Genomic DNA, 27,361 nt, shown 5'->3' on the forward strand with positions numbered 1-27,361 from the left:
CAGGAAATTTTATTAGACCATTCATTATTTTTAGAACAGTCCTAAAACTTAAACATAAATACATACCCTAAGCTTTAAAAACTTGGCCCTTGTACATTAAAAAGGTAGGTACGTATACGTGTTACTTTATTATTTTCTTTTTAATTTACTATTGGCGGTTACTTCTTAATCTAACCTATGACAAGTAAATATTTTTCTAAAAAAGTTCAAATATATTTGTGTTATTCGAAAGTTTCACGAATGTAGCAGGTCACTTATGCATAATCAACCCCCACATTAAATCATTTGTCTAATTTTTAGTAAATTTGTAGTGAAAGAATTGTCGATTCCGAGAAATCTGATAATCTGATAGATTGATATCATTCTAACAGATTTTATATTCATTTCAGTGAATCTCGGGCGATCGGATCAATTTTTTTACTACAAATTAGCTACAAAGTATGATAGCAATTAGATCATTTTCTGAAACAAATATATGATTTGCTAGCATGATATCAAGCGAACGGATCGTCCGATTTCTCGAGATCTGTGGATTCTACAAAATTAATTCTTCTGCTACAAATTCCCTACAAACATACACAAAATATTATTCCAATTGAGCAATTTTCTGAGCCCAAATTCAACTGAAACGAATATGTGACCTGGTAGCATGACATCAAACTAGCAGACCATTCAAATTCTTAGAATCGGTTAGGCACTACAAAATTAATTCTTTCACTGCCAATTAAACATTAGATTCAGTGTTGGGATTGAATATGCGATCTGCTGGCGTGATACTCATCACAAATGCCTTTAATTCTAAACGTCATGCTTTCAGTTATTCCTTTTTCCTGGAAATAGACGGAAACAATCCTACAATTTTAGATTACGACTATTCAACGTTTACCTAAGAGGAAGCATCAGGGTTTTTAAAAGCTTTCAGAACTCAACAGGTTTTCATCTAAAGAACACCAGGAACTCGAGTTTCCTTTAAAATGTTAAAACTGAAGCAGTGTAGTGTAGGTATGCCTATTTGATTTATCATTAGAAATCCAGGGCATTCTTAAGTACATATTATGTAAAGCTAAAGAGAACATGAAGACATACATACATTTGTACGTCTAGTAAATCTGATTGGTGGCGTAGTCTAAATCTGCAATCATCTACAGTTTTAGTGGAAATTCTCTTAACCAGTTAGAACAAGTAGAGCGTATGTAATCGTCTTGTTTGAACAAGTACGTATAAAAATTTAATTTCGTTGAAATTGTATTTACTTTAACAACTGGATTTCAAAACGCCAGAGGACAGCGAAAGAAACGTTATAAATTTTTAATATAATATACCCGTATACTTACAGCAAATTTAAATTACAAAACGATTAAAAAAACTATTTAAGTTTCAATTTAAACTTAAAACGCGAATTTCTGGGTGCCTATTAATTAATATAATTGAAACGTATTGACTTTTACTTGTCTGAATTGTGAATTATTAACTTCCCATTATTAACTTCCCATTATTAACTTCCCATTAGGAAGTTATTGTAATTGGGTCGAAAAGTGAAATCGGAATTTTCATTATATTTCCACGTTTTAACATATTAGTAGCATGCTAGCCAATTTTTTTGATGATGTGTGTATGCTATAACGTACGTACGTACGTACGTACGTATGTACGTACGTTCGTATGTCAGCATTTTTTTCGTTTTCGATATCTCAAGAACGGATTGAGATATCGCCCTCAACCAAAATTTTTTCGAAAGATATTATCATAATGAAGATCTGAAAGAAATTTGAACGAAATCGGTCAAGCCGTTTTTTTTTTATAAAAAAAAAAACGAATTAATTACAAACAATTTAATTAAAATACGTTCTAATCTAATCACAACAATGAAGTTACGGAATCAATAATAACGAAATATCATTATTCAAGACAGGGAATAACATATTATAATAACATATTATAATAAAAATTTGTTTATAACAAAATGAATTGTTATAAACAATCGATAAACAATAAAAAATAGTATTTACCAATTGACTGATGCAAGTACTCTATCAATTCGGTTTTCTCAGACGAAATACTGTTTCTTATGGGTTTATAAAATGACGAACTCTCAAACATTGTTTGTTATTTATTATTGTGCCGCGTTTTTTTCAAACTTTAGAAACGAATGTACTTTACAATAACTGTATTATCTAATGGGAAGTTAGTCGTATTAGCACCGACCAAAGTGTGCTCAGACCAATTTTTGACAATGCATTTATCAATAGTATAATTAGGTGGAGGCGCCTGACAATACATTGCAGATAAATATACGCCATCAAAAATGCAGTTTGTGTCAACTCAACAATATTGTTTTGATGATGATCTGTATAGGTTTAAGGGATATTCTATTACATGCAATTATCAAAGGATAACATCAACTTTTGAATTTTATGATTGCATATGTTCGATTCTGAACTTGCCATTAGTGCATATACCTCATCAGTCAGTCTTGATAATAATTACCGAGATCGAAACAATATTATCAAACACAATGAATTAACATAGTGGAAGCTCTCTACCGTATGAATTGCATTTAGTTATTGTAGAGCGTTGTTAAATTATTGTTCAAAAATAGTTAAGGATGTAGTATGTTCTAGTTTTAAGGAAATGCGAAGTTAGCTCAGGATAGGAAAGAGTGGAGGTGCTTGCCCATCCAGATTTAGGACTATCGACCTTATGATGATGATGTTGTTAAAACATAATGTCAACGGGGTAACGGTTTTTAAAATAGACAGTTATTAAAGCAGTTTTAAAAAGATATTTCAATATTCGCACATGACAGGCACCTGTGTCCTATTATACTATTCTGTTTTGGCATAGGAAAAATAATATAGGTAAATATATATTTGTTTTGAAATAACACAAATCTCTTAATCAACAAAGAAATGAGATTGATTTTTACAAAATTCTATTAATTAAAACTAAAATTTGAAAAACTCTCGAATTGGTTAAATTTCTTTTTATTGTAACACTCGATGTACAACGGCCTGTTTCATTAGTACATAAGATAGTTACTTTTGGTATATGATGCAGTAGTCCTGAAGGAAGAGTGAAATGTACTTATATAGAATTTTTCAGTAAAAAGTATAAGTCAATCCAAGAATAGTTTCAAATTTTGGTTCGTCAAAATGATTCAGCAAAAATTAAGTGTTTCTTCATTTTTTAAATTCTATTAATTTCCAGTTGTAGTTCCATCATTTATGAACCTTCCAGCAAAAAAAAATTGTACCTACTCTCTTGTTACACGACACCTCTTTAATCATACCAAAAGGCCAAAAGCAAAGATTACCTGGTTTAAAATTAACTGTACAGACAGTTCACATTTCCAAATCGAGCAAAAAGGGATTAAATCCAGAGACAAAACACGTTTTGTTAATCAGTGCCGTATGAACCATTTAAATTATTCATGATGCCTGTGATTCGACCCGTTTCTATTTACCTATTGTGTACACCGATTTCAATGCAAGTAATAACAAGTGTCTTCATGCATATGGAAATATATAATGTAAATGTAAATGTTACGTATAACGTCAATGAGAAATATCCCATTTTGAAATTATGTTGCATTAGATGCTATTTGATGTACGCTAATAGTACAACCTTTAACCTAAACAATATATATATGTCCTATTAATTAAATAATTATTCAATTACTCCTTTGCCGCTTTATTAAAGTGATGCATGGTGCCTTTCAATTTTATAAAACGATTTTCAATGTAATACAGCATTGGCCAACAACATTGCCATTATAATTAATTTGAGATAATATGTGTATCCGTTTGTTTAGACGGTACAAAATATTAATTAGGATATTTCAGTGAAAGCTCAAAAAACAGACGGCGCTTTTTGTTAGTTGGTTTCAACTTAGTACTTTTTGATTGAGTTATGATCCAAACTATATCTTAAAATGAAATATTAGTTTAAAAAAGGCATTAGAATGATTTTAGAAGCACATAGTATTAAAGTGATCACACGTTACAGGAAGTAAAAGTGATAATTCAACAAAAAATAGAAATACAGCAACATGTCGCCATCTACTGAGATTTATTGTTAACTGAAGTATTTAAAATCTTTGACTAAGGTTGAACTTATAGTAGTAACTATCGTACTAGTTGAAATAAAGATGATTAAATTGAGGGAGTCGGTAGGAAAATACTTGTGAACAAAACGATGGACTTGTTACATTTATTAATTATCAAATTTGCACCATCATTCTTGTTTTTAATATTTCAACTTAAATTATTATGATGGTTTAAGTGTACTTTTCATATATATATGTAACTCATTCTATAGCTTACAGTTACATTATTTATGCGCTTAAAAATTAATTTACAACATTGATCTCCTGATAAGGCCAAGAATGTCGACGAAAATTTGAGAATTAATAAATATAATAACATCAAACCCATCGTTTTGTTCAGAAGTATTTTCCTACCGACACCCTTAATTTAATCATCTTTAAAATCTTTGGTTTAACTGGTGATTGATCGAGTATGCCTAAGGCGTGCTGATGACATCATACAAGACCGAAATCGTGACCAAAAACTTAATCGGTTCTTATTATCAACTTTATTAGTATTATTAGCGAACAACGAAGGAGGGCTGAAAGAAATAATGCAAAAATTCAATAAACATATAAAAGAGAGAGGGCTGAAATTAAATACAGATAAGTCAGAGTGGACGTGTTTATCCAACCAGTCTTAGGACTGGCAACCTTATGATGATGAAGTCTTCAAGAGGAAAAAAATTAAGAGGAATAAAAAAGAAATTAGAATTCCAGTGGGAATGAAAAATAATCGAAGATGTTACAGAGTACAACTTCTTAGGATTTGTACCGCAAAAAAAAATAATAGAGTAGGTGGACACATAAAAAAATAAGGAATAAAAAAGAATCCTCCAAGGGTGTTCCTGTTTGAGACATCGATAGAGAGCAGGAACGAAAGGATGGTCTAAAAATCATTAGAGAAATATTTTGAAGAAGGAAAATAGCAGATAAACGAATTTCGTACCATACACAATACCATTAGAAAATCAGGAGTCATTTCACGAAAACGCTTGAACCTGTGCACTTTTAAATCTAAATCTGAAAATTTTAATTTAATTTACTCCCCCTTCACCGATACACTGGTAAAAAAGCATCCAACTTCCTGATGGAATGAAGACTGATTTATTTAGAGAATTTACCCCAAACATACTTTTGCGGGCCACTGTATTATGCAGTACCTACAACGCCGCACATGAAATATGAAATAGAAATCTACCTAAAGCAAACAAGGAAGAAAAACAAAAAACACGCAAAATGCGAAAGAAAAAATAAAAAATATAATGACTAATACATTACCTACTATATATCATTGTAAATCAATGACGGAAAAAAATATAAAAAGATCTAAGAAATTCTAGGAAGCAGAAAATCATAGTATTCTGTGAATATTTTTCAGGTTTTTTTTATGAATTTTTCCAAGATATGAAAAGATACACAGATGAAAATTACCCAAAAAGTGAATTGAAAAATTATGTCAAAAAATTATAAGAAATGATAATAAACTGAATGATTTACTATCTATTTATTCTACCCTTCTGCGATCAATGTAAAACATATTTCAAATAACTAATAAAACAATAAAATAGAAAAAGGAGAACGTATTTAACAATAATGATCAGCGATTTTGAGATTTCAGATGTTTAATCATAGTCATGGTGATCTACACAAATTTATAATTGTTAATAAAAAAACAGTGAAGAAAGACCATGAAAATTTATGGAAAACGTCAAACTTTACATGTATTTTTCATTAATCTTCATGGTACATATTTCATATTATTTGTCATAAATTTTCACATTTTCTTTCCGTCAAGGTGAAATTATTATTTTTCTTATTATACATATTTAAATAAATCTAACCCAATGATTCTAATGTATAAATCATTGCGTACCGTTTAAATCAGAAATCAATCAACAATTTGTGTTTACTTTGTTTTTAAGGTTTACTTTAAAAGCGTTACAATTGATACAGCATTTTCCCAATTTATATTGTAATGGTATGTCATTAACCCCTTCAATTCATTTCTCGTATGCACGCAGATCTATGTATGCTAATGTGCGTAATCAATTTTCAGAAAATTATTTTCAGCTTCATACTCCCGGTCTTAATTTTTGAAATGAATTGCTTGGCGTGTTATCCGGACCAAATCTACGCTGATTGCATACTAGAATATTTTCCAATCGAAATGATCGTAAAGGGAATTTTAGTCGACCGGTTTAATAAATATCTTCGAAAGGGTGGATTTCAATTTTATTTTTCGTGGCTCCAATCGCAGTCTGTATTCAGACAGTGAACGTAAAATTGTACCTGTCCAATATTCGAGAAAAATGAACTTCAGTATATACAACGAAACTGGAAATCAATTTTCCTCAAAAAGAAACCACTATTATATTGAACTACGAAAATTTCTTTAAAGAGTTACTTAACCATATCCTAATCAATAGGAACATATTTTTGCTGGAACTGTGTTCAAACATTCAATGGTTCACGATGAAATTCACAATTCAGTACTTACCATTTTTTTAAATTAAAATTGTCAAACTGAATCATAGTACAATTGTTGAAAGTTTGTGAAATTATAAACACCTAATATTTATTGCGTGTGGTGCGAATTAGATCAATTTGCTTTCAACAAAAAATCTCAACAGTTGAATCAATAATTGATGCCAAACAATATTTATAATAAAGAGTCATTAAAACAATCAAACATATGGAAATAAAAGTTAGGTCGGGAAACTGACGGTATTAACACTCTATTTGAATGACTGGGATCATTACAATGCGTTATACATAATAATACTCTTAACATCAAGCATTGCAACTGTTTACTTCTACCTCGAATATGTCAAAAAAATTAGCGATTTTAAATTGTAAAAATTCCGATTAAATAATAACACCTTGGACATCTAAAATAAGCCTGAGGTAGAACATTTGTATGTGCTTCCATATGATTGACATTTCAGAAAATGCGTCAAGAATACTTGACTGATTTATCACTTTATCAATCATACTTACTGAAAATGGTGTATTAAATATTTGTGGTTTAGTTGAAAATATGTTGTGATAGGTCAATACACAAATAATTACATATTTGTATAATAAGAGGACAATTACATTCAATCGATATATATACGTATACCTGTTCCTAACAAAATAATCATTTTTTTTTGTAATTTACAGATATTGTATCACGAAAATGGATACAATTTTTTTTATAATTATTGAATTACTGATGCTAACAATAGTTACGTATAAAATTGTAACAAAAATTCCTTTTTATGATACGAATTCTATATATGCAGTCGTATCGGAGAACTATTTTATTTTGTCGCGGCGAGAAAATTGAGTTGAAAATTCTTCGACTGCGTTCGTTATTTTTGTTATCTTTGAGTGTATTATTTTAAAATTTATGAAACAAGAAAATGAAGTTTGTCTCATGTGTCAAATATACATAAATTTGTGCAGCCGCGACTGCACCAGTGTATCGGGCAAAAGCGAGCAATAAAAGTCGGAAGAGTGATTCTACATCTGGGAAACGACGAAATTGATGTGTTTCTATTTGAAATTCCGATGTGTAGAATGTAACAAGACAGCAAAATTCTAAAAGTAAAATAAGAAAAATTGGAACATCAAACTTTCTGGTTTTCGTTACCAAACCATTAGAACGAACCATTATCAAATAGATACGCTCTCAAACATTTTTCGACAAAAAGTAAGATTAAAGTAATCTTAACATGTACACAATTTAAATTTTTGGTCTACAAACGCATTTTTTAATGATCTTCTTACTGATAAACCAATAACATGTAAATCTCAAGATACCTTTTGAAAAACAAACTAAAATATGTAATACAGTGTAAACTCTTTATAACGTCACTCGATTTAACGACAAACTCCTTAAAACGTCGAAATTGCTTGACTTTGGTTGGTTTACATTGTTTTCTATACAATATTACANATGATGAACGCAAACTATTTTCAAATATATAAAAAGGAAAAACTAACAAAAACCCACTATGACCATTGTTATAAACGAAAGGTTTTCTTATTATGATTGTTTTTAAAATAATACCAAAGTTACAGCATATATTCAACATCAAGATTAGAACAAACGAATTACCTTTTTGCAGTAGGTACTTTTGCGTCACTTGCTGTTGATATTTCTACTTTGTAGATTCCAAAACTGTTCAAAGTCAACACAACTATTGTCTATCGATGAATTAAATGTATAATCACAAATTAAATCGATAATAATGATAGTCTAAGTTATTTAACTCATTTAACTATTCCACGCAAACGCGTACAAACTTATTCACCGCACTATAATAACCAACTACTATCCATCATGCTTGTATAAAGTCCTTTCTCTTCATTCCTTCTCCCCTCCTCGACGACTGATAGATATGATAGATAGTTTTTTGCATCGTTTTACGAAATAAGCTTTTTATAAACTGGTTTGTAGGACTTTACTGAGTTGTTTACTTCACTATTAAAACTGTTTATTCAGAAATATATCTGCATTTTTATTTAGAACCGATTTATTTGGTTTTATTTAAAAAGCTTTGGAGAAATATTTATATGACCAAAAAAATACGTAAAATTACGTAATTACATTACATATATTAAATAATTTAGTACAATAAAGCAATGTATCTGTACAAAAATATGAATATTTTAATGGCAAAAACAGCATAAAAATCAGAAAAAATAGGTAAATGAAAAAAAAAAAACAGCGATTAACCAGGCTTATTTTTGACTTATGATAATCAATATATTTTGTTGTGGTATTGAATTAATAATTATTACACTTCTTTAGTTTATAGCGGTGATTTATTGTTTTTACGGTAATTATTTGATCTTTAGTTTCAATATTATTATAAAAACGTCAGATACAGAAGTTCACTTTGTTTTATAGAACTGAAAGTACATTAATTATTTATTTATGTGGGCTTAACGTTAAAGAAAATAAAGGCTTTCAAAAATAATTTTTATTACAAACGTTATATACGTTATATATAACTACACTCATTAAATACTATTTACAAAAATTAGTACAACAGCTCTCTGGCAAATACTGTAGATAAGGTTCACTTACATCTTACGATTAATGCTAGGGTACCGGGTACCGGCAAACTAGATCTCTGGATTGAAATAAATATACACGCGAACCCGCATAAAAACTTACATGAGAATTTAGTGCTTTTTTGATAATTATTTAGCACTCTAATTTAAATTTAAGTGCTCCATTTCTTATACGAAAATTAATGACGGTTCTGAGTGAAAGAAAAGGTAAGCACATTTACACCAAAATTTTTTAGTACCTAAACGAATTTGTTTCTAAAAATAAGTACCAATCAAGCATCCAACTATGACACCTACCCCTAAAAATGCTTGATCTAAACTAATAAACTTGAAAAATATTGTAAGATTTCTTGCCCTTGCAAACAAAATTATCTTATAAACTTTTGGTTCTCACCAAATTGTTTTTCAATGTATGTTTTCTCAAAACATGGGACAAAAACCTATGCTCTTGAATGGAATAGAGCCCGTCTACTTTAGTTTTGGCACAGGAATAAGACAAAAATTACAGTGACTAATTTTGTTCGCAATGACAAGAAATCTCACTATACTAGCAATACTTTCAAAAATTATTGTTTTATTTGTAGCATTTTTCGTTATAAGTAAAAATTTGGCAAATAACAACTAATGTTAATGAAAAGCAACTGTTTGATTTTGATTTTAATTATACAAACATTGAAATAGCTTATTAAATGATACGAATAGTAAGAATAGACGGTGAAACTGTCTCTCTTGATACATTTGAATGAATTTCTGAAAATGGAACTTATTTCATTCTGATATGGACTATAACACTGCAATTTATGGATTTCTCTTGTCGCTGTACTTTAGAAAAGCCAATTTATGGAAATTTATAACGACCATAACTAATAATTATTGCTTTTCTGGATTTCCAGGCTACTGGGTAGAACTGTTAGAAATCAAACGAAGGATTTAACTTCACCTGAACCGAGCCAGTATACTCCCTCTAATTTATGTTACTAATTACGCTAAATTTATCCATTATTTACGCATCATTTCAAAAAAAAAAATATTGACAAATATTTCACGTTTTAAAACCTGCACTAACATTATTAAATAGGACCAAGAATTATGTAAAGTTTATTTTGTATTTTTCTGCAATTAACAATTACCAAGGAAGTACAAAAAATCAGGTCATATTTTTTAAATCTAAATCACTGCTACATATGTTTGCGTATAATTGTAATTAATTACTTAATCCTTACAAGAACTTGTAGCTGCATTTTTATCTGAGTATTGTTTCTAAATTGATAAAACTTCTACTTAAATCTAAACAATTTTAAGGGCTATTAGAAATATTTCCATATTTTTTTAAATAGGTGAAGAGAATTTTTGTATATGTATAAGTACCTACAGACATCAATTAAAAAGTTTCAATAACTTTAAGCTTATGTAAATACATGTAAGATACGTTCATGAAAAGGGACAAAATATTAATAAAACCATTAGGCGCTTTTTTATATCCCAATTTTTAATATGAGACAATCATGACAAGTCACTTTTTTAAATTAATAGATGTCTCATCAAGAAGTATATCATTTTAATCGAGGTTAGGTTAGGTTACGCTCGTATTTCGTNATTTACGGCACTGATAATTATCATTAAAGAAACTTATCAACTGATATACGAAAACCACTTCATTAGAGACAACCCGTTAGCCTTCTCGTCTGTGTTTGTTTTTTACGTACGAATATTAGGCATGAAAGACTTATTTATTATTTGGTACGATTAATAAACAACTCTGATCGTTCACAAGAAAATGGTATAGGAAACTTGCCTTTCCCCTGTTAGCTTGAGGTCTCGAATTACGAACAGGATCTCGGAGTAAGATATCCCCAAAAAGTGTGGCCAATGTTTTCACATCTGATCCATTTTCATTTGAATGCTTCAAAAGTTCTTGCAAAAACATGCATAGGTAGAGGAAGACGTTCCGCTCCAAATCCGGAAGTTTTTGAACTATTATCTTTGATATAAAGTGGGCAAATTAAGGATTTTAAAATAAAATAAAAAATAATACTGACCTGTTTACAACTCTGATAATTTGAAGAGGCTGCTATGCAGGCATCATGCAGATGATATGGTATTATGGGGTCTTTGGTATATGACAAAAAGAGTAACAAAGCCTCAGCAACTGCATGTATTGGTACAGCTAATAATTTAATTTAGGAAAAATTGCTTACACTCTAGGATAACCATTTTTATATCTTTAACAATAAGGATACAAATTGGATCTAATGATCCCCAGTCTAACCAATCTCTTATACGTACGATGTCCTCATTTAAGGCATTGAGTTCAAATAACTCCTTTGTTTTTAATCCATACCTGTATAAATGATCCACAAGGAGCCAAAGCTCCCGAGGTACAGAATATAATACTGGAGACTGTTGTGTTTCCTGTAATATTATATATAAAATAAATTATGAGTGTTGTCAGCACAGGGCAAAGTAGCATTACGTAAATGAAAGTTAGTATCAGCAATTTATTCTGAAGTGTACGGTGTGTTGCATACCTACTTACAAACAATTCCTTTAAATTTTAACCATTGATTACTATACATCTATTAAAAAACCATAATGGCCGACATCAGTAACAATGCGACAACAATTGAAAAAGAATGATGGCCGACAACAGCAACAATCAGAAAAGAATGATGGCCGACAACAGCAACAATTAGAAAAGAATGATGGCCGACACTAGTAACAATGCGACAACAATTAAAAAAGAATGATGGCCGACAACAGCAACAATTAGAAAAGAATGATGGCCGACACTACGTCATAGTGGAACAATAAAAATGGCCGACTATTGACAATACGAATAAACGTAGATATAAAATCTTTTTTTAATTATACGAGGGTGGATTGATAAGTTTCCGGCCTAACCAAGAGATGACGCCACTAGGCCTACCTTGAGGTGACATTCTATAGTACCATCCTTGGATAGCTTGTAGCTATAGTTTCAGCCCGATCTCCTTGCTAGTGTAGGTTTGACAGCACGCTGAACAAGACGCCTCTGTGGTTTTCGTAAAAATGGAAAAGCAGGAAAATCGTGCTGTCATCAAATACTTTTATTTGAAGGGGTTAACGCCGAAGGAAATTAAAAAAGAGATGGACTCAACACTGGGGACATCCTCCCCGTCATATTCAACCGTTAAGCAGTGGGTTTCCGAGTTTAAAAAGGGTCGTGTGAGCACCTCTGATGGGCCTCGCTCAGGACGCCCCGTTGAGGTCACAACTCCAGATATGATCGAAAAAATTCATCAAATAGTGCTGGGAGACCGCAGATTGAAAGTGCGTGAGATAGCTGAGACCTGTAAGATGTCATATGAACGTGTGCAACATATTTTGCACCAACATTTGCATATGGAAAAGCTCTGTGCAAGATGGGTGCCGCGTTTGCTAACAGTCGACCAAAAATTGATTCGAAAAAACATTTCTAGCGTCGATTCGTAACCGTTGACGAAACGTGGGTCCACCACTACACTCCTGAAACCAAAGAACAGTCTAAACAGTGGATTGGACCAGGGGAACCAACTCCAAAGAAGGCAAAAACAATTTTTTCGGCGAACAAGGTATGGCTACTGTTTTTTGGGATGCAAGAGGTATTATATACATTGATTACCTTGCAAAGGGTAATACTATCACTGGTCAATACTACGCAGACTTATTGCAACGTTTGAGCCACGAGGTGAAAATTAAACGACCTCATCTGGCGAAGAAAAAAATCTTGTTTCATCACGATAACGCACCAGCGCACACGTCAATCGTTGCGACGGCTAAAATCAACGATCTAAAGTTTGAATTGATGCCGCACCCTCCTTACTCTCCAGACCTAGCCCCGAGTGACTATTTTCTGTTCCCTAATCTCAAAAAATGGCTTGGCGGTAAGAGATTTGCGGACAATGAAGAAGTAATCGAAGCTGTAAATGGTTATTTTGAGGAGCTTGACGAATCAGTCTATAGAGATGGCATTAATAGACTGGAACACCGCTATGAGAAATGTATCAGCCTTGGAGGAGATTATGTTGAGAAATAAAAAAAAAAAATTTTTAAAAACCTTGTTTTTCTTGGTCAGGCCGGAAACTTATCAATCCACCCTCGTATGTATAAAAAAATTATGAATGCTTTCCGCACAGGGCAAAATCCAACTCTTGCTCTCTTAACTATTGCTGTCACTGATGTCAATGCTTTAAAGCACATGAATTTAAACAATTAGAATCAAAACATATTAGATTTTTATACCAATTGTATTAGAAGTACAAAAATATTTTGGTAATAATTTCACAAACGTTATTAAATTTCTTGACTTAATAGTAATTTTGGCAAGAAGCTTTATGAGTGTTTTTAGATCCATCTAATAGTAAAATACTACTTCTTATGCCAAATTAATTGTAAATAAAAATTAAAAGTTCATTTGCAGTCTTACCGCATGTTGCAACTGGTCAGGGTTCAAATTCAGAAGAGGTATAGGGGCACGACAGAGAGTACTAATGGAAGTCGTAAAGCAAGACCTTTGGCATTTACCAGATACTGTAATGAACATGTCTTTCCCTCCTGACAAGTGTAATACCAAAATATCATACAATTCTTCTAAAGGCTGCTCCAAATTAACTTCGAATCTTATATCGCATTTTTCACCTTTAAAAAAAAATGTTTAAAGGTAACTTTTCATACAAAAAAAAAATAATAAATGATATATACCTGGCTTTATACAACCAATATAAGGTGTTATTCGAAGCCATTCTTTACAATACGACGTATCATTTGGTTTTCTAATAAATTCGAATTCAGCCAAGACCTTAAATGCAATTGAAAATAATTGCTCTACAATTTTACAAGCAATATTTTATATATGGAAAAGAATCACACGCAAATCGAGCTCCAAATTGGCAAGAAACAATATAAATTTTCTTTAATCCTAAATTTCTATCAAATCTATGTTACCATGTTTGTCTTCTCACCTGTCCCGTATTAGCAATTATAATATCTTTGTATTGCGCTTCCCTGAATTTGACAAGTTCAAAGGTAACTTCAGTTGAGTCGATGGTGACCTGGGGTAAAAATTCGTTCTCCAACTTGTCCATTCTTTTTAATACTTCCTCGTGAACTTTTCGATACTTGGCTTGATCGATAACGCTTATTTGCGATTTAAACAGGGCACTGACAGGTTTATGATCACTTATTCTCATCTCCATGTGGCTTCGGTAGGCGGACTGATATATACCCTTCCCGCGCCATAAAATTCTGTCTGTCCATGCAGGAGCTCGAGCTTTCTCACTTGTATCAAAAATATCCGAATTTAAATCGTACTTATAAGTTGGAATGAAGGTAATATCACCTTCTTGGTAATCCTTAAAATAATAAATGCATTTATAATAATTTCTATTTAGTATAAGGTTTACTAATTATTTCCTTACTTAAATTCGCAAAAAGTTACGTTTAATTTGGAATGTATATGAAATAATACGCAGAGAAAAAGAGAGAATATCAAAAACAATATATGCACGTTTAATTGAATATTTTACCTGTAAAACCCTGCACAAAATACGTTGCTGATTCAATTGATCAGCTAGCAGAACAGGTTCCAAATTGCTTTTTGAAAGATAGTATTTGACTTGATCAGTAGTTAAATCTGTTATTCGATAATTTAAGTCTCCCAACCAATAAACTTGACTGAAATTAATTTAACAGACTTTTTACTTGCAAACAGGCAGAATCCTTATCGTATGTACATTGCAAATTACAATAGACCTTTAAAATGTACGACGCAGCATTTTTCTGCATAATAATGTTTCAATGAATAAAAAACGAGAACTATAAAATTACGACTGGCTCTTTTTACTGAATTTATTTTTAAATTGTATTCGCCAGTTACTCAATGACTCTAAACAACCAACTTGTGGTTAATGGTTTGTTATTGAGATTGGCGATAACGCTTGATTTACATTGAATAAAGACCAGTTAGTAATTAAATCGATGACTAATAATCTATTTTAAGTATCATTTTCTAGATAATTTACTATATTTATAGTGCAAATAATGTAAAGCAACTATAATTAATGAATCAAGCAGTAAATTTTAGAGTTCCAAGTTTACACTACATCATGTTGGTTGTTGCTTACGTTTTGTTTTCGATTTCATGAAACATTTTTCGAACTATTAATACTGATAATCTCAATTGGTACGAAACATCGGTAACAGATTATGACAGTGAAAACCCACAATCGTACATTTTACAGAAAAACACACACATAAGTCTACGAAATGACAATGGCTCAGCAAGTCTTAATTTTAGTATAACAAAATTGACAAATCATCAAAGATATTAATACATAAATAAAAAAAAAAAACAAAAACAGTTATAAAACGGTGCAACTTTTCTTACAGAAATAAAAAATTAAATAATAGCAAAAAACACATACTCATGATCTCTTATAGCAAGTGGGTGTCTTCTAAAATTGGTTCTCAGGTTTATATCATGATAATCTTGATTTCGTCTTTCATATTCTTCTACATGAGCAGCTAAATGGCTATTTACAAAACACAATGATGTATTATGCAACTCAAAACGAACTGACACACCCCCTTTATTTCCCTTAAATAATGAATAAGTAACATTATTCTGTTAATTCATACATGATTAATCAAATAATTATTTGATGTGTTATTACCATTTTTCCTAAAATTCCAGTTCCCACTGTGTCAATGGCCACATTTTTAACATGTTGATAATGTTTGCTATTTATTAAGACTACCAATTGAATTCCTACCAATCGTACTAAAGCTACACATCGATATTTTGCATTGGGATGAACTGCTTCCATAACGGCTTTCCTAGCAAAAAAATAAAATAATGACTCACAACAAATATGTTCTGCTTGAAAAAATAATTTAATAGCTCAATGACTAACCAAAGGATATGTTTAAAATAAAATCTACCAATGTATGCAACAATTTTTTATGAAGAAAAAGGAATGCATAAAATTAAAAAGGAAGTAGAAAGAAAAACACATGTAGAGAAAAGTGAATAGAATATGACATCTTATAAAGAGCAAAATTGAGAAATTACAGTTTGCAAAAGAATATAGAATATGCATATATATCTAAAGTTTATTTACTGCCATTCTTCTTCCCTTGTTGTCTCATTCCACAAGAATGCTTCTTTCCTTAAATCTAATTCTTGAAAACCAACAGCATATATATCTGGAGGTTCTTCATCACAGCTTAACCATTTACGCAATGCAGTTGGAGGTTGACCGTTTACATTCCATGTTCCAATAAATATCCTTATAAAATAATATGCCACATTAAAGAAAAGTTTTGTACTTTTTATTTTAAACATACGTAAACTCTTGTTGATGAGTAAACTCAGGTTCTTTAAGTGTAAGCTGATATTTTAAAAAAGATTCTCTATTTCCTGAAATTCCTTGGCCTTGGCCATTCTTTTGCCTAGTAAGAGGAAAATCTCCTAACTGGAAAGGAAAATCAATATGTGTTAAAAGTGACTGAAAAGTCTTGCTAAGCTACCTTTTCATTTAAGTCCATAACTATTTTGTCTAAGTCCTTATATTTATCTAGCCAAGCAAAAATACAGTCCTTATATTCCACTGGCTTAACTTCTTTGGCTGTTATAACTTCAGATGCAAAATTCGAACTTTCAGTGCTAATTTCCACCTTAAATGGTAGAATTAATGTTTTATAGTAAATGTTAAATATTATATTTTGATAATCTTGAGGAATAGGTTCTGTATCTGAAAACAAAGGTAAAAATCACATAATAATTACAATAATTTTACACAAATATATATTTATTAAAGTTACAAGAGCAAACATTAAAGCAAAATTTAAATTAGACATGCTGCTTACTAATATAAAGCAAAAGAATATCCAAATTGCTAAGTAAAAATAAAGTGTACATACCACACAAAAAGCATTCATCTAATGGAATTATTCTCTCAATTGTAAGATCTGAGAAACTTACAGGGGGTATGTTCACTGACAGAATAACAAACAATGCAAATGAAAATTCGTGCTTCACCAACGCCAAAATTCTTCTATTATCTACCCAGCCTTCTTGTTCCAGTAAGAGAGCATTTGTATGAACCTAAATTGATGATAAGAAAAATAAATGTTCACTAGAAAGGCCGATTACCAATACATAATTGAAAATTAACGAAAGGATACTGCTACAACCAATTCATTCGATGAAAATTTGGACTGTACAACATTAAGTTCATTTTGATCACCTAACATGCTACTTCTTCGTTTCTAATTTAAAAGATAACATTCATTTAAAGATTTAAAACACAAACACCAAAACATAACCTTCCTTTCCAACTGTTGTCTTAACCTTCCTCGCCATTTTTGTTGATCTTAGAATCATAGAGGTACCACGAAATAGTGTTGATTGTGTCTACAACAGATAAGAGAGAATTAAAATCAAAACTTAAATAATTAGTGATTTGAATGATGTACTTTTAAATAGGTAATATTATTTGTAAAGTATTCTTCACTTTTTTATTATAAAATATTGACTACAACAAACTGTATTATATTTAATCATTTTTATTAAGCACCACATTTGTAGGCTATAAAACTTTCTTTGGGTGTTAAAGGGCGCAAACGCGTCAACTTTGGGATTCAAATTCAAACAGAGATTGCGAAATTTAATATAATTTATAAAATTAAAAACAATACAAAAAAATGTCTGCAATTTGGATACATTGTAACAATTGTCAGTTACGGTATCAACCAGATATAAAATTTTTTCTGACTGCATGTGGCCATTTAAAATGTGAACGATGTGCGTCTCGAATGATCAATAATGGCAAGTATTTTAATTATTAATTAATTTATTATGCTTAATTATAAACATATTTTATTTGTCAGGTGATAATTTCAAACTGTGTCTAGTATGTAAAGAGGCCTGTCAAGTAGCTCAACTGTCTGCTGAATTAAAGCCAGAACTACAATTTTTTTTTAAACCAATAAACGAATCGCTTGATAAAATAAAAGAGGTACAAAGTAAAATTTAAATTTGTTAAAACAGCAAATGCTCATTTAGCACATCATTTTTTATAGGCGTTTTCGTTTCAAGAACACAATATGAAAAGTTTGATAAAAACGTTAACGATTAAATACGATCATGCAAAAAAAGAAATTTTTCGAACACATAAAATAATAGACGAATTGAAAAGAGCAAATCAAAATCTTAAAGCTTCAATAGAGGTAGGTTGATTATTTGATGCACAGTAATTATTTTATTATTTATTGTTAATAATATACAGGGTGTCTGAATTAAGGTGCGATTAAAAGATGTCTCCCAAAAAGATTACTGTCAAGTTTGTTTAAGCTCTCTAATTTTTTAAATTCACTACAATTTGTTTAACGATAAACAGCTTTTATTAAAGTAGTTGATTTTAATTTATATACATATACACACAGTTATTACATTTTTTTTGATGAAAAGTTATTAACTTCGTAGAAAACATTTTAATATTATTTGCCTTTATTTAACGGGGAAACATCAAACTGTTCCACTGTTATTTTAATAGGACATAAAAGTGACTTGCATATACTTATAATATGTGTCAATAATACATACCTAGGTTGAGCTAGAAATTTTATAAAAAAAAGTGCAAACCGTAAGAGTTTTGCTATTTTCCATTTAAGTTAATCAACTCTTTTTCCAATTTACGTGGTTTGTAATATTGAAAAGAACTACTAATCAAATAAGAATGCTTCATGCACTCTGAGGGTAAAAAAGTGTATTATAATCCATTATTCTAATTTAAATCCGCATTTCCGTTAATTAAAAAAAAAAAAGAAAACACTATGTTACCAATTTTAAAAGCAGCAAACTCAGTGCAATGAGCTATTTCTTAAGAATTTACTTTTATTTTAATTCAAAAATTTTGTCTGTTGTCCATTATTGGTGATTTTAGTAAATACCTACATGTAATAAGTGATATACAATCAGTTGTCCTTTCAAAATTTTTGAGTAATTTAGAAGAAAAAAAGCGAGTGTATGAAATCCACTCATTTTGGTCAAGAAGTACTCATACATATTTCATTTAATTAAAGAATTTATAAAAACTATATACACAATGTAAATTCGCGACCCTCTTTGAATCATCTAATGCTAGACTATACGAGGGTGGATTGATAAGTTTCCGGCCTAACCAAGAGATGACGCCACTAGGCCTACCTTGAGGTGACATTCTATAGTACCATCCTTGGATAGCTTGTAGCTATAGTTTCAGCCCGATCTCCTTGCTAGTGTAGGTTTGACAGCACGCTGAACAAGACGCCTCTGTGGTTTTCGTAAAAATGGAAAAGCAGGAAAATCGTGCTGTCATCAAATACTTTTATTTGAAGGGGTTAACGCCGAAGGAAATTAAAAAAGAGATGGACTCAACACTGGGGACATCCTCCCCGTCATATTCAACCGTTAAGCAGTGGGTTTCCGAGTTTAAAAAGGGTCGTGTGAGCACCTCTGATGGGCCTCGCTCAGGACGCCCCGTTGAGGTCACAACTCCAGATATGATCGAAAAAATTCATCAAATAGTGCTGGGAGACCGCAGATTGAAAGTGCGTGAGATAGCTGAGACCTGTAAGATGTCATATGAACGTGTGCAACATATTTTGCACCAACATTTGCATATGGAAAAGCTCTGTGCAAGATGGGTGCCGCGTTTGCTAACAGTCGACCAAAAATTGATTCGAAAAAACATTTCTACCGCAAATTTGTCATTGTATAAGCGTAATCCAAGCGAATTTTTGCGTCGATTCGTAACCGTTGACGAAACGTGGGTCCACCACTACACTCCTGAAACCAAAGAACAGTCTAAACAGTGGATTGGACCAGGGGAACCAACTCCAAAGAAGGCAAAAACAATTTTTTCGGCGAACAAGGTTATGGCTACTGTTTTTTGGGATGCAAGAGGTATTATATACATTGATTACCTTGCAAAGGGTAATACTATCACTGGTCAATACTACGCAGACTTATTGCAACGTTTGAGCCACGAGGTGAAAATTAAACGACCTCATCTGGCGAAGAAAAAAATCTTGTTTCATCACGATAACGCACCAGCGCACACGTCAATCGTTGCGACGGCTAAAATCAACGATCTAAAGTTTGAATTGATGCCGCACCCTCCTTACTCTCCAGACCTAGCCCCGAGTGACTATTTTCTGTTCCCTAATCTCAAAAAATGGCTTGGCGGTAAGAGATTTGCGGACAATGAAGAAGTAATCGAAGCTGTAAATGGTTATTTTGAGGAGCTTGACGAATCAGTCTATAGAGATGGCATTAATAGACTGGAACACCGCTATGAGAAATGTATCAGCCTTGGAGGAGATTATGTTGAGAAATAAAAAAAAAAAATTTTTAAAAACCTTGTTTTTCTTGGTCAGGCCGGAAACTTATCAATCCACCCTCGTATATAATCCATATTTAAGGCAACAAAATTCGATTTAAAGAAACTGTTATAAATATTAAAAAAAAATGCTCAAAAATTGTCTTTATAATGAAGATTCGCACCTATATTCGGACATCCAATGCTGTTCCCATTTTTCACGTGTGTTAAACATATTTAGATGCGAACCAATTACTCCTCAACCAGCACACCAATGAGTGGAGCGTGTTCTCTTGCCAATTTTAGCTTCATGTCACCACTTTCAAACATACCGAACTCAATCGTGACACCTGGAGAAAAAAATTTAAATTATAGTTCTCAAAAGGTGCCCGGTTATCCCAGAAGAGTTCCTGTTCCTTCCCATAAGTATCAAAGGGGTCATGTACCATCATCAACGGTAGGTGACTTTTTATTACTTACTTATCGATTGTTTTGGGAGGCTTAAGCTCTCCCAATGGGCTACCACTGCATATAATTAAATGCAAATAATAAGCCATTTATAATTTGACTTCAGCTAATATATTGTTAAAGAAACACTTAAAATTAATAAAAGTTCTTTTATTTTCATTTGACATAATAAAAATGATAATGCCGGTTTAATATCATTCCCTAGCATTTATTAAATAACAATTATGTTCAATTTTCCCCGGGTTTATACTAAGAGGTGGGTAAGGTTTACCTGGCTTGGATCCGGCACCTTTTTTAGGATCCGGCCGGGTACCGAATAATGGCACAGTAATTCTACCACGGAAAAAAGAAAAACCAATACCAGCACTAATAATAATTTAATAAGTATAACAAAAAACCCAAGGAAAATTTTATTGGGATAGNTATTGGGACATGTCGCTTGCCCCAATTTGTATTATTTATTGATTACTATACCAAATTATTTCTTATTTCGATATGGTTCTTGTATTTATTTTTTTTTTTCGTAAACAAGAATACATCAGTTTGACCGAACTGTTATAATTCTTGTCGCTTCTTGGTATATGAGACTTTGATTAACGGTAGGTAATCTATCCTTATTATGATTTTGTCATCTTGCAGACTTATTGTTTATAAAAATTTTAGAGTTGTTTTAAAGGTTTCAACTTAACTTTCGCGTTGAAAATCCGTCAACCAAAAATTAAAATTTCATTGATTTAGTGTTTAGACGACTTTTTAAAAAGGACTTAGTATAGTTAGTGAAAGTGATATCTAACGGGAAGACATTAAGCATTAAGCGTTGTGGTTTTGCCGAGTACCCGATTATCTGTTACCCGGAAAAATCACAATCTGATGGTGTATCTCTAATAGGCCTTCCGCAATGACTGTAGATAAATTATAGGGAAATAGATAAGACCATTTTTCATTCATGTAAGGAAAAGTTTTACTGAACAAATTTTCTTCGTAAACTTATTGGTCACCTTTTCCTTTTGTTAAATATACTCTTTTGTATGTTGTTCTCGTAACGAATCATGAAAATATTATGAATCTATTCGACATTGATGAAATTGTTTAAAGCCCTTCCTCTGAACAATATCCTTGATCGTTCCTTGAAATTTTACCGTGCTTTTCTTCAATTATCCAATGGAATTTCAACAAATCCACGACAGTAAAATCTTTTTTACCTACTTCATGCTTCTGTGAAATTGAGAACGCAGAGTATCAGCATGCGCTTCATGTCATCATCGTGCTTCTGAAACACGATCGTCACATAAACAAAACTGCAGTGGCGTATTCGAACGAGTAATTGTGGACATTTTATGTCAACGTCGTGTCATCGTAAACAAGTACGTGGATTAGTGCGAAACCGCAAAGGTGGCTATGGCCATAACGATTGCTCGTAAATACTTCGGTTTAACTTTAGAAACTCAGGGGCATAAAACGACGACTTCTGACTGAACTGTATACCTACGGACACTTAAATCCACTAATACAGGTTGCCGAAGCATTTTTTTTTTCGAAAAATAAATACTTACCAGCCTTTGCGGTTTTCTTAAATTATAAACAGAAAAACAACAAAAACGTCCACAGGAGTGTATTTTTTAAAGTCATTGTTCTTAATGACTTCAAAAATTAAACCTCCTAGTTAATTTTTTACTTCTCCCATTTATAATAATCTTTTTATACAACTTTTGATATTTTAGTTTGTGTTGACCATCTTCTGTATGGTCAGAATTTCTTTTTTTTTTTAATATTCTGATAAAGGCATATCAAATTATTCTCATTACTATTACCCTTGTAATGCTAGAGACATCAAAGTAATAACAAATACTAAAGTCAACAACTTAATGCAATATAATGATACGGTCTTCCCTTAGTTTGAAATCGATTGCCTCAATTATTAAAACCCGTACTTCTGTTGCCATAGAATCGTGAAATCCTGCACCAACAAAGGTCCTTTGGCAGGAGGAAATAACCGAAGTCACTAAATTCTAATTCTACACATATAAACTTATTTTTGTAGTTTCTTTTCCTTGTATTATCAAAAGGTATCAATTCCTCAGGTACAGAAGATAACTTCACCACATTTTCTATATTAGTGTTTTTGCTGTGATTTAACAACGAATATAAAATAAACTTAAAACAATTGCGTTAATTTATACAGATAAGGAAAATATATATAAATATACAATAATCTATATTGTTAAAGGACTTCGTTTGTGGAGCATTTTAACCACCGTGCGGCGTACCCTTGTCGCATTTTCCCCAATATCCCGCTTAGCTGTTAAAAGTTTTTGCTGTAGTCTGTTTTTTATCAACATGTAATTTTGGTCACTTGTTTGTTGTAAATTCCGGCCTCAATGTGGACTATTTTATTATTCCAACGGGGAGCGTTTAGGCTGGATGCTAAATGAACGTTAAAACCCGTTAAAATAGAAAATTACTTGCGCATTCATTCCCATTATTCATTATTTCGTTATGAATTTTGATTTTTTTTGTGGATCCGATTTAATCAGCTGCCACCGCACTGTCAGTAGCTTACTAATCAAAACAGACACATATTGAAAATGCACATTTTCGTCAAACATTGATGTCCAATATCAAGGCTGTCATTTTTAATCTACATATAACGGCCAATTACTGTTTATAACATTTACAAAAGTAGATGAATAGTAGCAGAAATTTTACATTATTTTCTTTGTGTAGGAACAAATTTTAAATTAAGTGAAAATTAAATAGTAAATCGCCTTTTATCTGTATCTATCTACAGTATACCAACCTTCTTCAATCTCATAGCTTTTATTCATGTTTTACTAAAGCCTTAAAATTACTATCAAATAATTGCCATTATACAAAACTCCATTGTTCTTTAAAAAGTCCAATTTTTCAATTGGATACAATAAATGAATACAGCAATTCAAAAAATGGATAAAAACCTTGACAGCTTTCCGTTGTTCTAAAATTTAGCATCAACAAGGGTCCCAATAAAGTAAAGAAAAATTACAACGTGTAATTATACAACACGCTACTAAAATGAAACTTCTTCAACTACACAAACATACCGGGATAGGGGTTAATATTTGTACACTATGAATTTAAATTTTACACTATACATGACGGAGTTGCCTGTAACGAACGTTGCATTGAAGCGCGCTCATGGCTCAAGCGATCCTCACTACGAACTCGACTACGTGGCCGTGTAGAGGGGAGACATCCGTTGCATGATTTCGTTACATAACAACTCGCATGAAACGAACTTACCCTACCGTGCGTAAAGAAGTTTCACTTAAAAAAAAATTGGAAATTAGCTATCTATTGCTTAATTTTGCTATTTTCTTTTAATTTTGCGTTGACAAATAACCATTGGTTTGTTATTAAACGACGATGTGAAAACTAGTCATTTCTTTAACTTAAACTAATTGTAAGTAAACACAATATAAAGATGAGTACCATAGTTCCTTTGAATTTGATCTTTTGGCAAATCCACTTCTCTTGTTATAAAATGGCCTTATTTTCCTGCTCTTTCATTCCACGTGCCTCCTATATAGATACATATTTTGTTATTTTCTACTTTGAATTGGATAAATGAAACGTTCGAAACAAACTTTTTACTTTCTGAAGCAATTATTAATCAACGCAAATTTCATTTTAGCCTATGTCGTGTTGTAAGCGTCGTAATAAATGATGTAAATCATCGTGGATAAGCGTTCCGATTCTTCTATGCGACGTCGCTCGCATTGGCAAAATCGGGCCGAACAAAATAAGCGACACGTCGCGTCGCGACGCGTACCAACGACGTCGAGTACATGTCAGAAACGGTTCTCGTTTCTCTTCAAAATCGGCGCTTCATTATTATTATCCGTGGATAATAATAACAACGCCGAGATGCATTTCGTTTGATAGGTAATTTGTACATCGGGTTTGAGCAGCTCGTGTCAAAAACTTGATTAAATGACCGTCGTCAATTGACTGAACACAAATTTGAAATTGGGGATGACGGAAACTACTTCATTTATCAATTGAAAATTAGAGAATCCAATAATCATATATTAATTTTATACATTTTCAATTGTAAACCCATCAAAATTGAACTGCTTTTTTTTCAACAAAAATAACAAGGTTTTGTGAGGCTAAAATAGAACACACTTCATAATATAAAATCAATTAATCGTATTGAGTTTTCAAGACGATCGGTAGATTTCGTATCACTGTTATTTTTTCAAACAGTTTTAAAAATTTTATGAAATAATCTTTACTAGATTTAGTGAACGATTTCTTTTTTTTTTTGGCGCGTCGCTATAATGGTTTGCTTTTTAACAGCGTGTTCTCAATGAAAATGCTTCCGTCATTGGTCATCCATGCGGATTAATATAAATGATTTGAGAAACGAAGCGATGGAGAGATGATTGTTAATTCATGAGTTGCAAGAGCATCGTAAAAATTTTAGAAATATCCAACTAAAGAAAAAAAGTTTACCCGCTAAAAAGTTTAAGTTGCCATTTGGCAGTTTCAGATGCCGATTTAATAAAGAGCTTGCTGTTCGTCTGTAATTACGATTTAAAATCGTCGCATCGCGTCTGGGAGCGAATGCATTCGAAAGAAAACGCAACCTCTGGGGTGGAAAGTGTGTAGCCTCTCCGAGGATCGGTTAATCGATGCTCAGTTTAACTTACTTATTTGAAACTTCTCCTTTGTTTAACAACTTAAACTTCTCCTACTAGCAAGGGAGTACTGAACTGTAAAATTTCGATCTCACAATTTAAAAGCTTTTACAGACACGCGCACTTAATTGAAATGAAAATAGATAATAGCTGCTTAGTCCGACAATTCCTTGCGAAATACACTAATAAATTAACAAAAAACAATAAACATTACAGTTACAATTAATTCAAAATTATTGGTAGAGTCGAACGTTCCTCTATATGAAATAAATATCATCAAAGTTGCCAATTTTGGTAAAGAAGGTACCAATAACAATAATTTTATTTCCGTGCTATCAGTACAGATAAAGAATTCCTACAAAAATACACACATCGTGATGGACTCTAGGATTTATTTAAATGTGTACTAACCACAAGTTACTTTTTCGTTTTCGTATCCTTCAATAAATAAATAAATTCACCAGGACCGACTCCCGCTTACCACAATAGACTTGTTAAAATAATTTTGTTCAAAAATTAATTTGGAATAAGTATCTAAGTAGTACACCTTTTGCGCGTACTAAGCGCATTAACGTTTACTAAATTAGGACAATTTTTATCGCCTTTTTTTATGTTCTTTTATACGTACGAAATGATGTAAGGCCGTTATTTATTTATTTCAATTTTGGGCGTTGCGTTGTGTCGTTACGGTATTGTTTAGGAAGATTGCGTTGTAACAATTGGCATTGTGTCCTATAATTGTACAAGTTAGCGAAGAAGGCACCGTGCCATATTGAGCAGGGCAATCGTTGATGAATACCTTCATACATTGTGCATTGCTTATTAAGCAGGCAAGTTGCGGTTGAGAATAACAAGTAAGTAACTTTCGGAATATTAGCCAGGCATGATGTACCGTCACAGGAAAACAAAAAATAAAAGTCCTACTGTTTCGAACACCGGCACCGTTGGCATTATTTTCTAGGGCGCCACGTATACAAACCAAATAAGCACGATCCATCGTTTATGAGAATTGCATAAATATATATTGTAATTTTACAATTTTTGCTAGTCTGTTAGTTCAAGAATTACCCTAGCACACTAAAAGTTCGAAATATCCTAATCTCAAAAGTCAATAAGCTAAATTAGGATTATTGGGAATTTATTTTAACAATTAGAAAATATGTTACTGATTTTCGGTATCCAGGAAGAAAGATAATTCAGTACGAAAAGAGCAATACTGATATAAAACAAAGGTCGAGTCGCCTTTAGCGAGAAGACGGTTAATTTAGAAATCTAAAAGTTTATTAAAGATGTATGTTTGGAGCACGGCGTTGTAAGGGGGCGAGTCGTGGATGATAGGGGCGACGGAAAAGAAAAGGTTGGAAGCGTTCGAAATGTGGTACCATTGGCGAATGATGAGGATGCCGTGAATAAAGTTAAAAACGAGAAGATATTAGACAGAGTGGAATGTGAAATGGCAGTTAATAATAAATAGGCGAGATAGGATTGTGGAACACCTTCTCAGGCGGGAAAGTCTAGTTAGAGACATATTATTAGTCAAGAAAAGTACTGGTACTCGGAGATAAGATTACTATTCGCAAATAGTATTAGGGAAATGCGAAGATTAGCTAAGGATACAAACGAATGGAGCTACAAATCCAACCAATCTTAGGACTGACACCCTTATATTTAAAGTGTTGATGGAT

General features: G+C 31.9%; 1 protein-coding gene and 1 long non-coding RNA gene across 3 annotated transcripts; one reads left to right on the forward strand and one right to left on the reverse strand.

Annotated features, from left to right (window-relative positions):
- Nucleotides 1-10,753: 10,753 nt before the first annotated feature.
- Nucleotides 10,754-20,794, reverse strand: LOC108736710 (inositol polyphosphate 5-phosphatase OCRL-1). 2 transcript variants are annotated; one of them, XM_018469241.1, is made up of 16 exons: nucleotides 20,715-20,794; nucleotides 17,495-17,582; nucleotides 17,354-17,437; nucleotides 17,090-17,273; nucleotides 16,697-16,920; nucleotides 16,514-16,641; nucleotides 16,288-16,455; nucleotides 15,841-16,003; nucleotides 15,592-15,764; nucleotides 14,695-14,842; nucleotides 14,131-14,520; nucleotides 13,871-13,967; nucleotides 13,596-13,807; nucleotides 11,392-11,563; nucleotides 11,191-11,318; nucleotides 10,754-11,132 (listed from the first exon to the last, which is right to left on the reverse strand). In XM_018469241.1, the coding sequence occupies exons 3-16, from the start codon at nucleotides 17,420-17,422 to the stop codon at nucleotides 10,878-10,880; spliced, it is 2,511 nt and encodes an 836-aa protein (XP_018324743.1). In that variant the 5' UTR covers nucleotides 17,423-17,437; nucleotides 17,495-17,582; nucleotides 20,715-20,794; the 3' UTR covers nucleotides 10,754-10,877. The 2 variants fall into 2 exon arrangements, with proteins under 2 accessions (XP_018324743.1, XP_018324744.1); XM_018469242.1 differs by having other exon boundaries at nucleotides 17,354-17,582.
- On the forward strand, nucleotides 18,064-20,857 carry LOC108736713. Its single transcript, XR_001937765.2, has 3 exons — nucleotides 18,064-18,186; nucleotides 18,251-18,397; nucleotides 20,771-20,857. It is a non-coding gene; the product is annotated as an uncharacterized LOC108736713 (long non-coding RNA).
- Nucleotides 20,858-27,361: the final 6,504 nt, after the last annotated feature.

Source organism: Agrilus planipennis, unplaced genomic scaffold (assembly GCF_000699045.2).
Source record: "Agrilus planipennis isolate EAB-ADULT unplaced genomic scaffold, Apla_2.0 scaffold119, whole genome shotgun sequence".
NCBI classification, from domain to species: Eukaryota; Metazoa; Arthropoda; class Insecta; order Coleoptera; family Buprestidae; genus Agrilus; species Agrilus planipennis.

Excerpts from the sequence above, each read along its gene's own strand:
- LOC108736710 (XM_018469241.1), bottom strand. The coding sequence starts at position 17,422 with ATGTTAGGTGATCAAAATGAACTTAATGTTGTACAGTCCAAATTTTCA. Across the intron at positions 16,642-16,696 it reads TTATGGACTTAAATGAAAAG|TTAGGAGATTTTCCTCTTAC; the intron begins GTAGCTTAGCAA and ends TTTCCTTTCCAG. Across the intron at positions 11,564-13,595 it reads CTGACCAGTTGCAACATGCG|GAAACACAACAGTCTCCAGT; the intron begins GTAAGACTGCAA and ends ATAATATTACAG.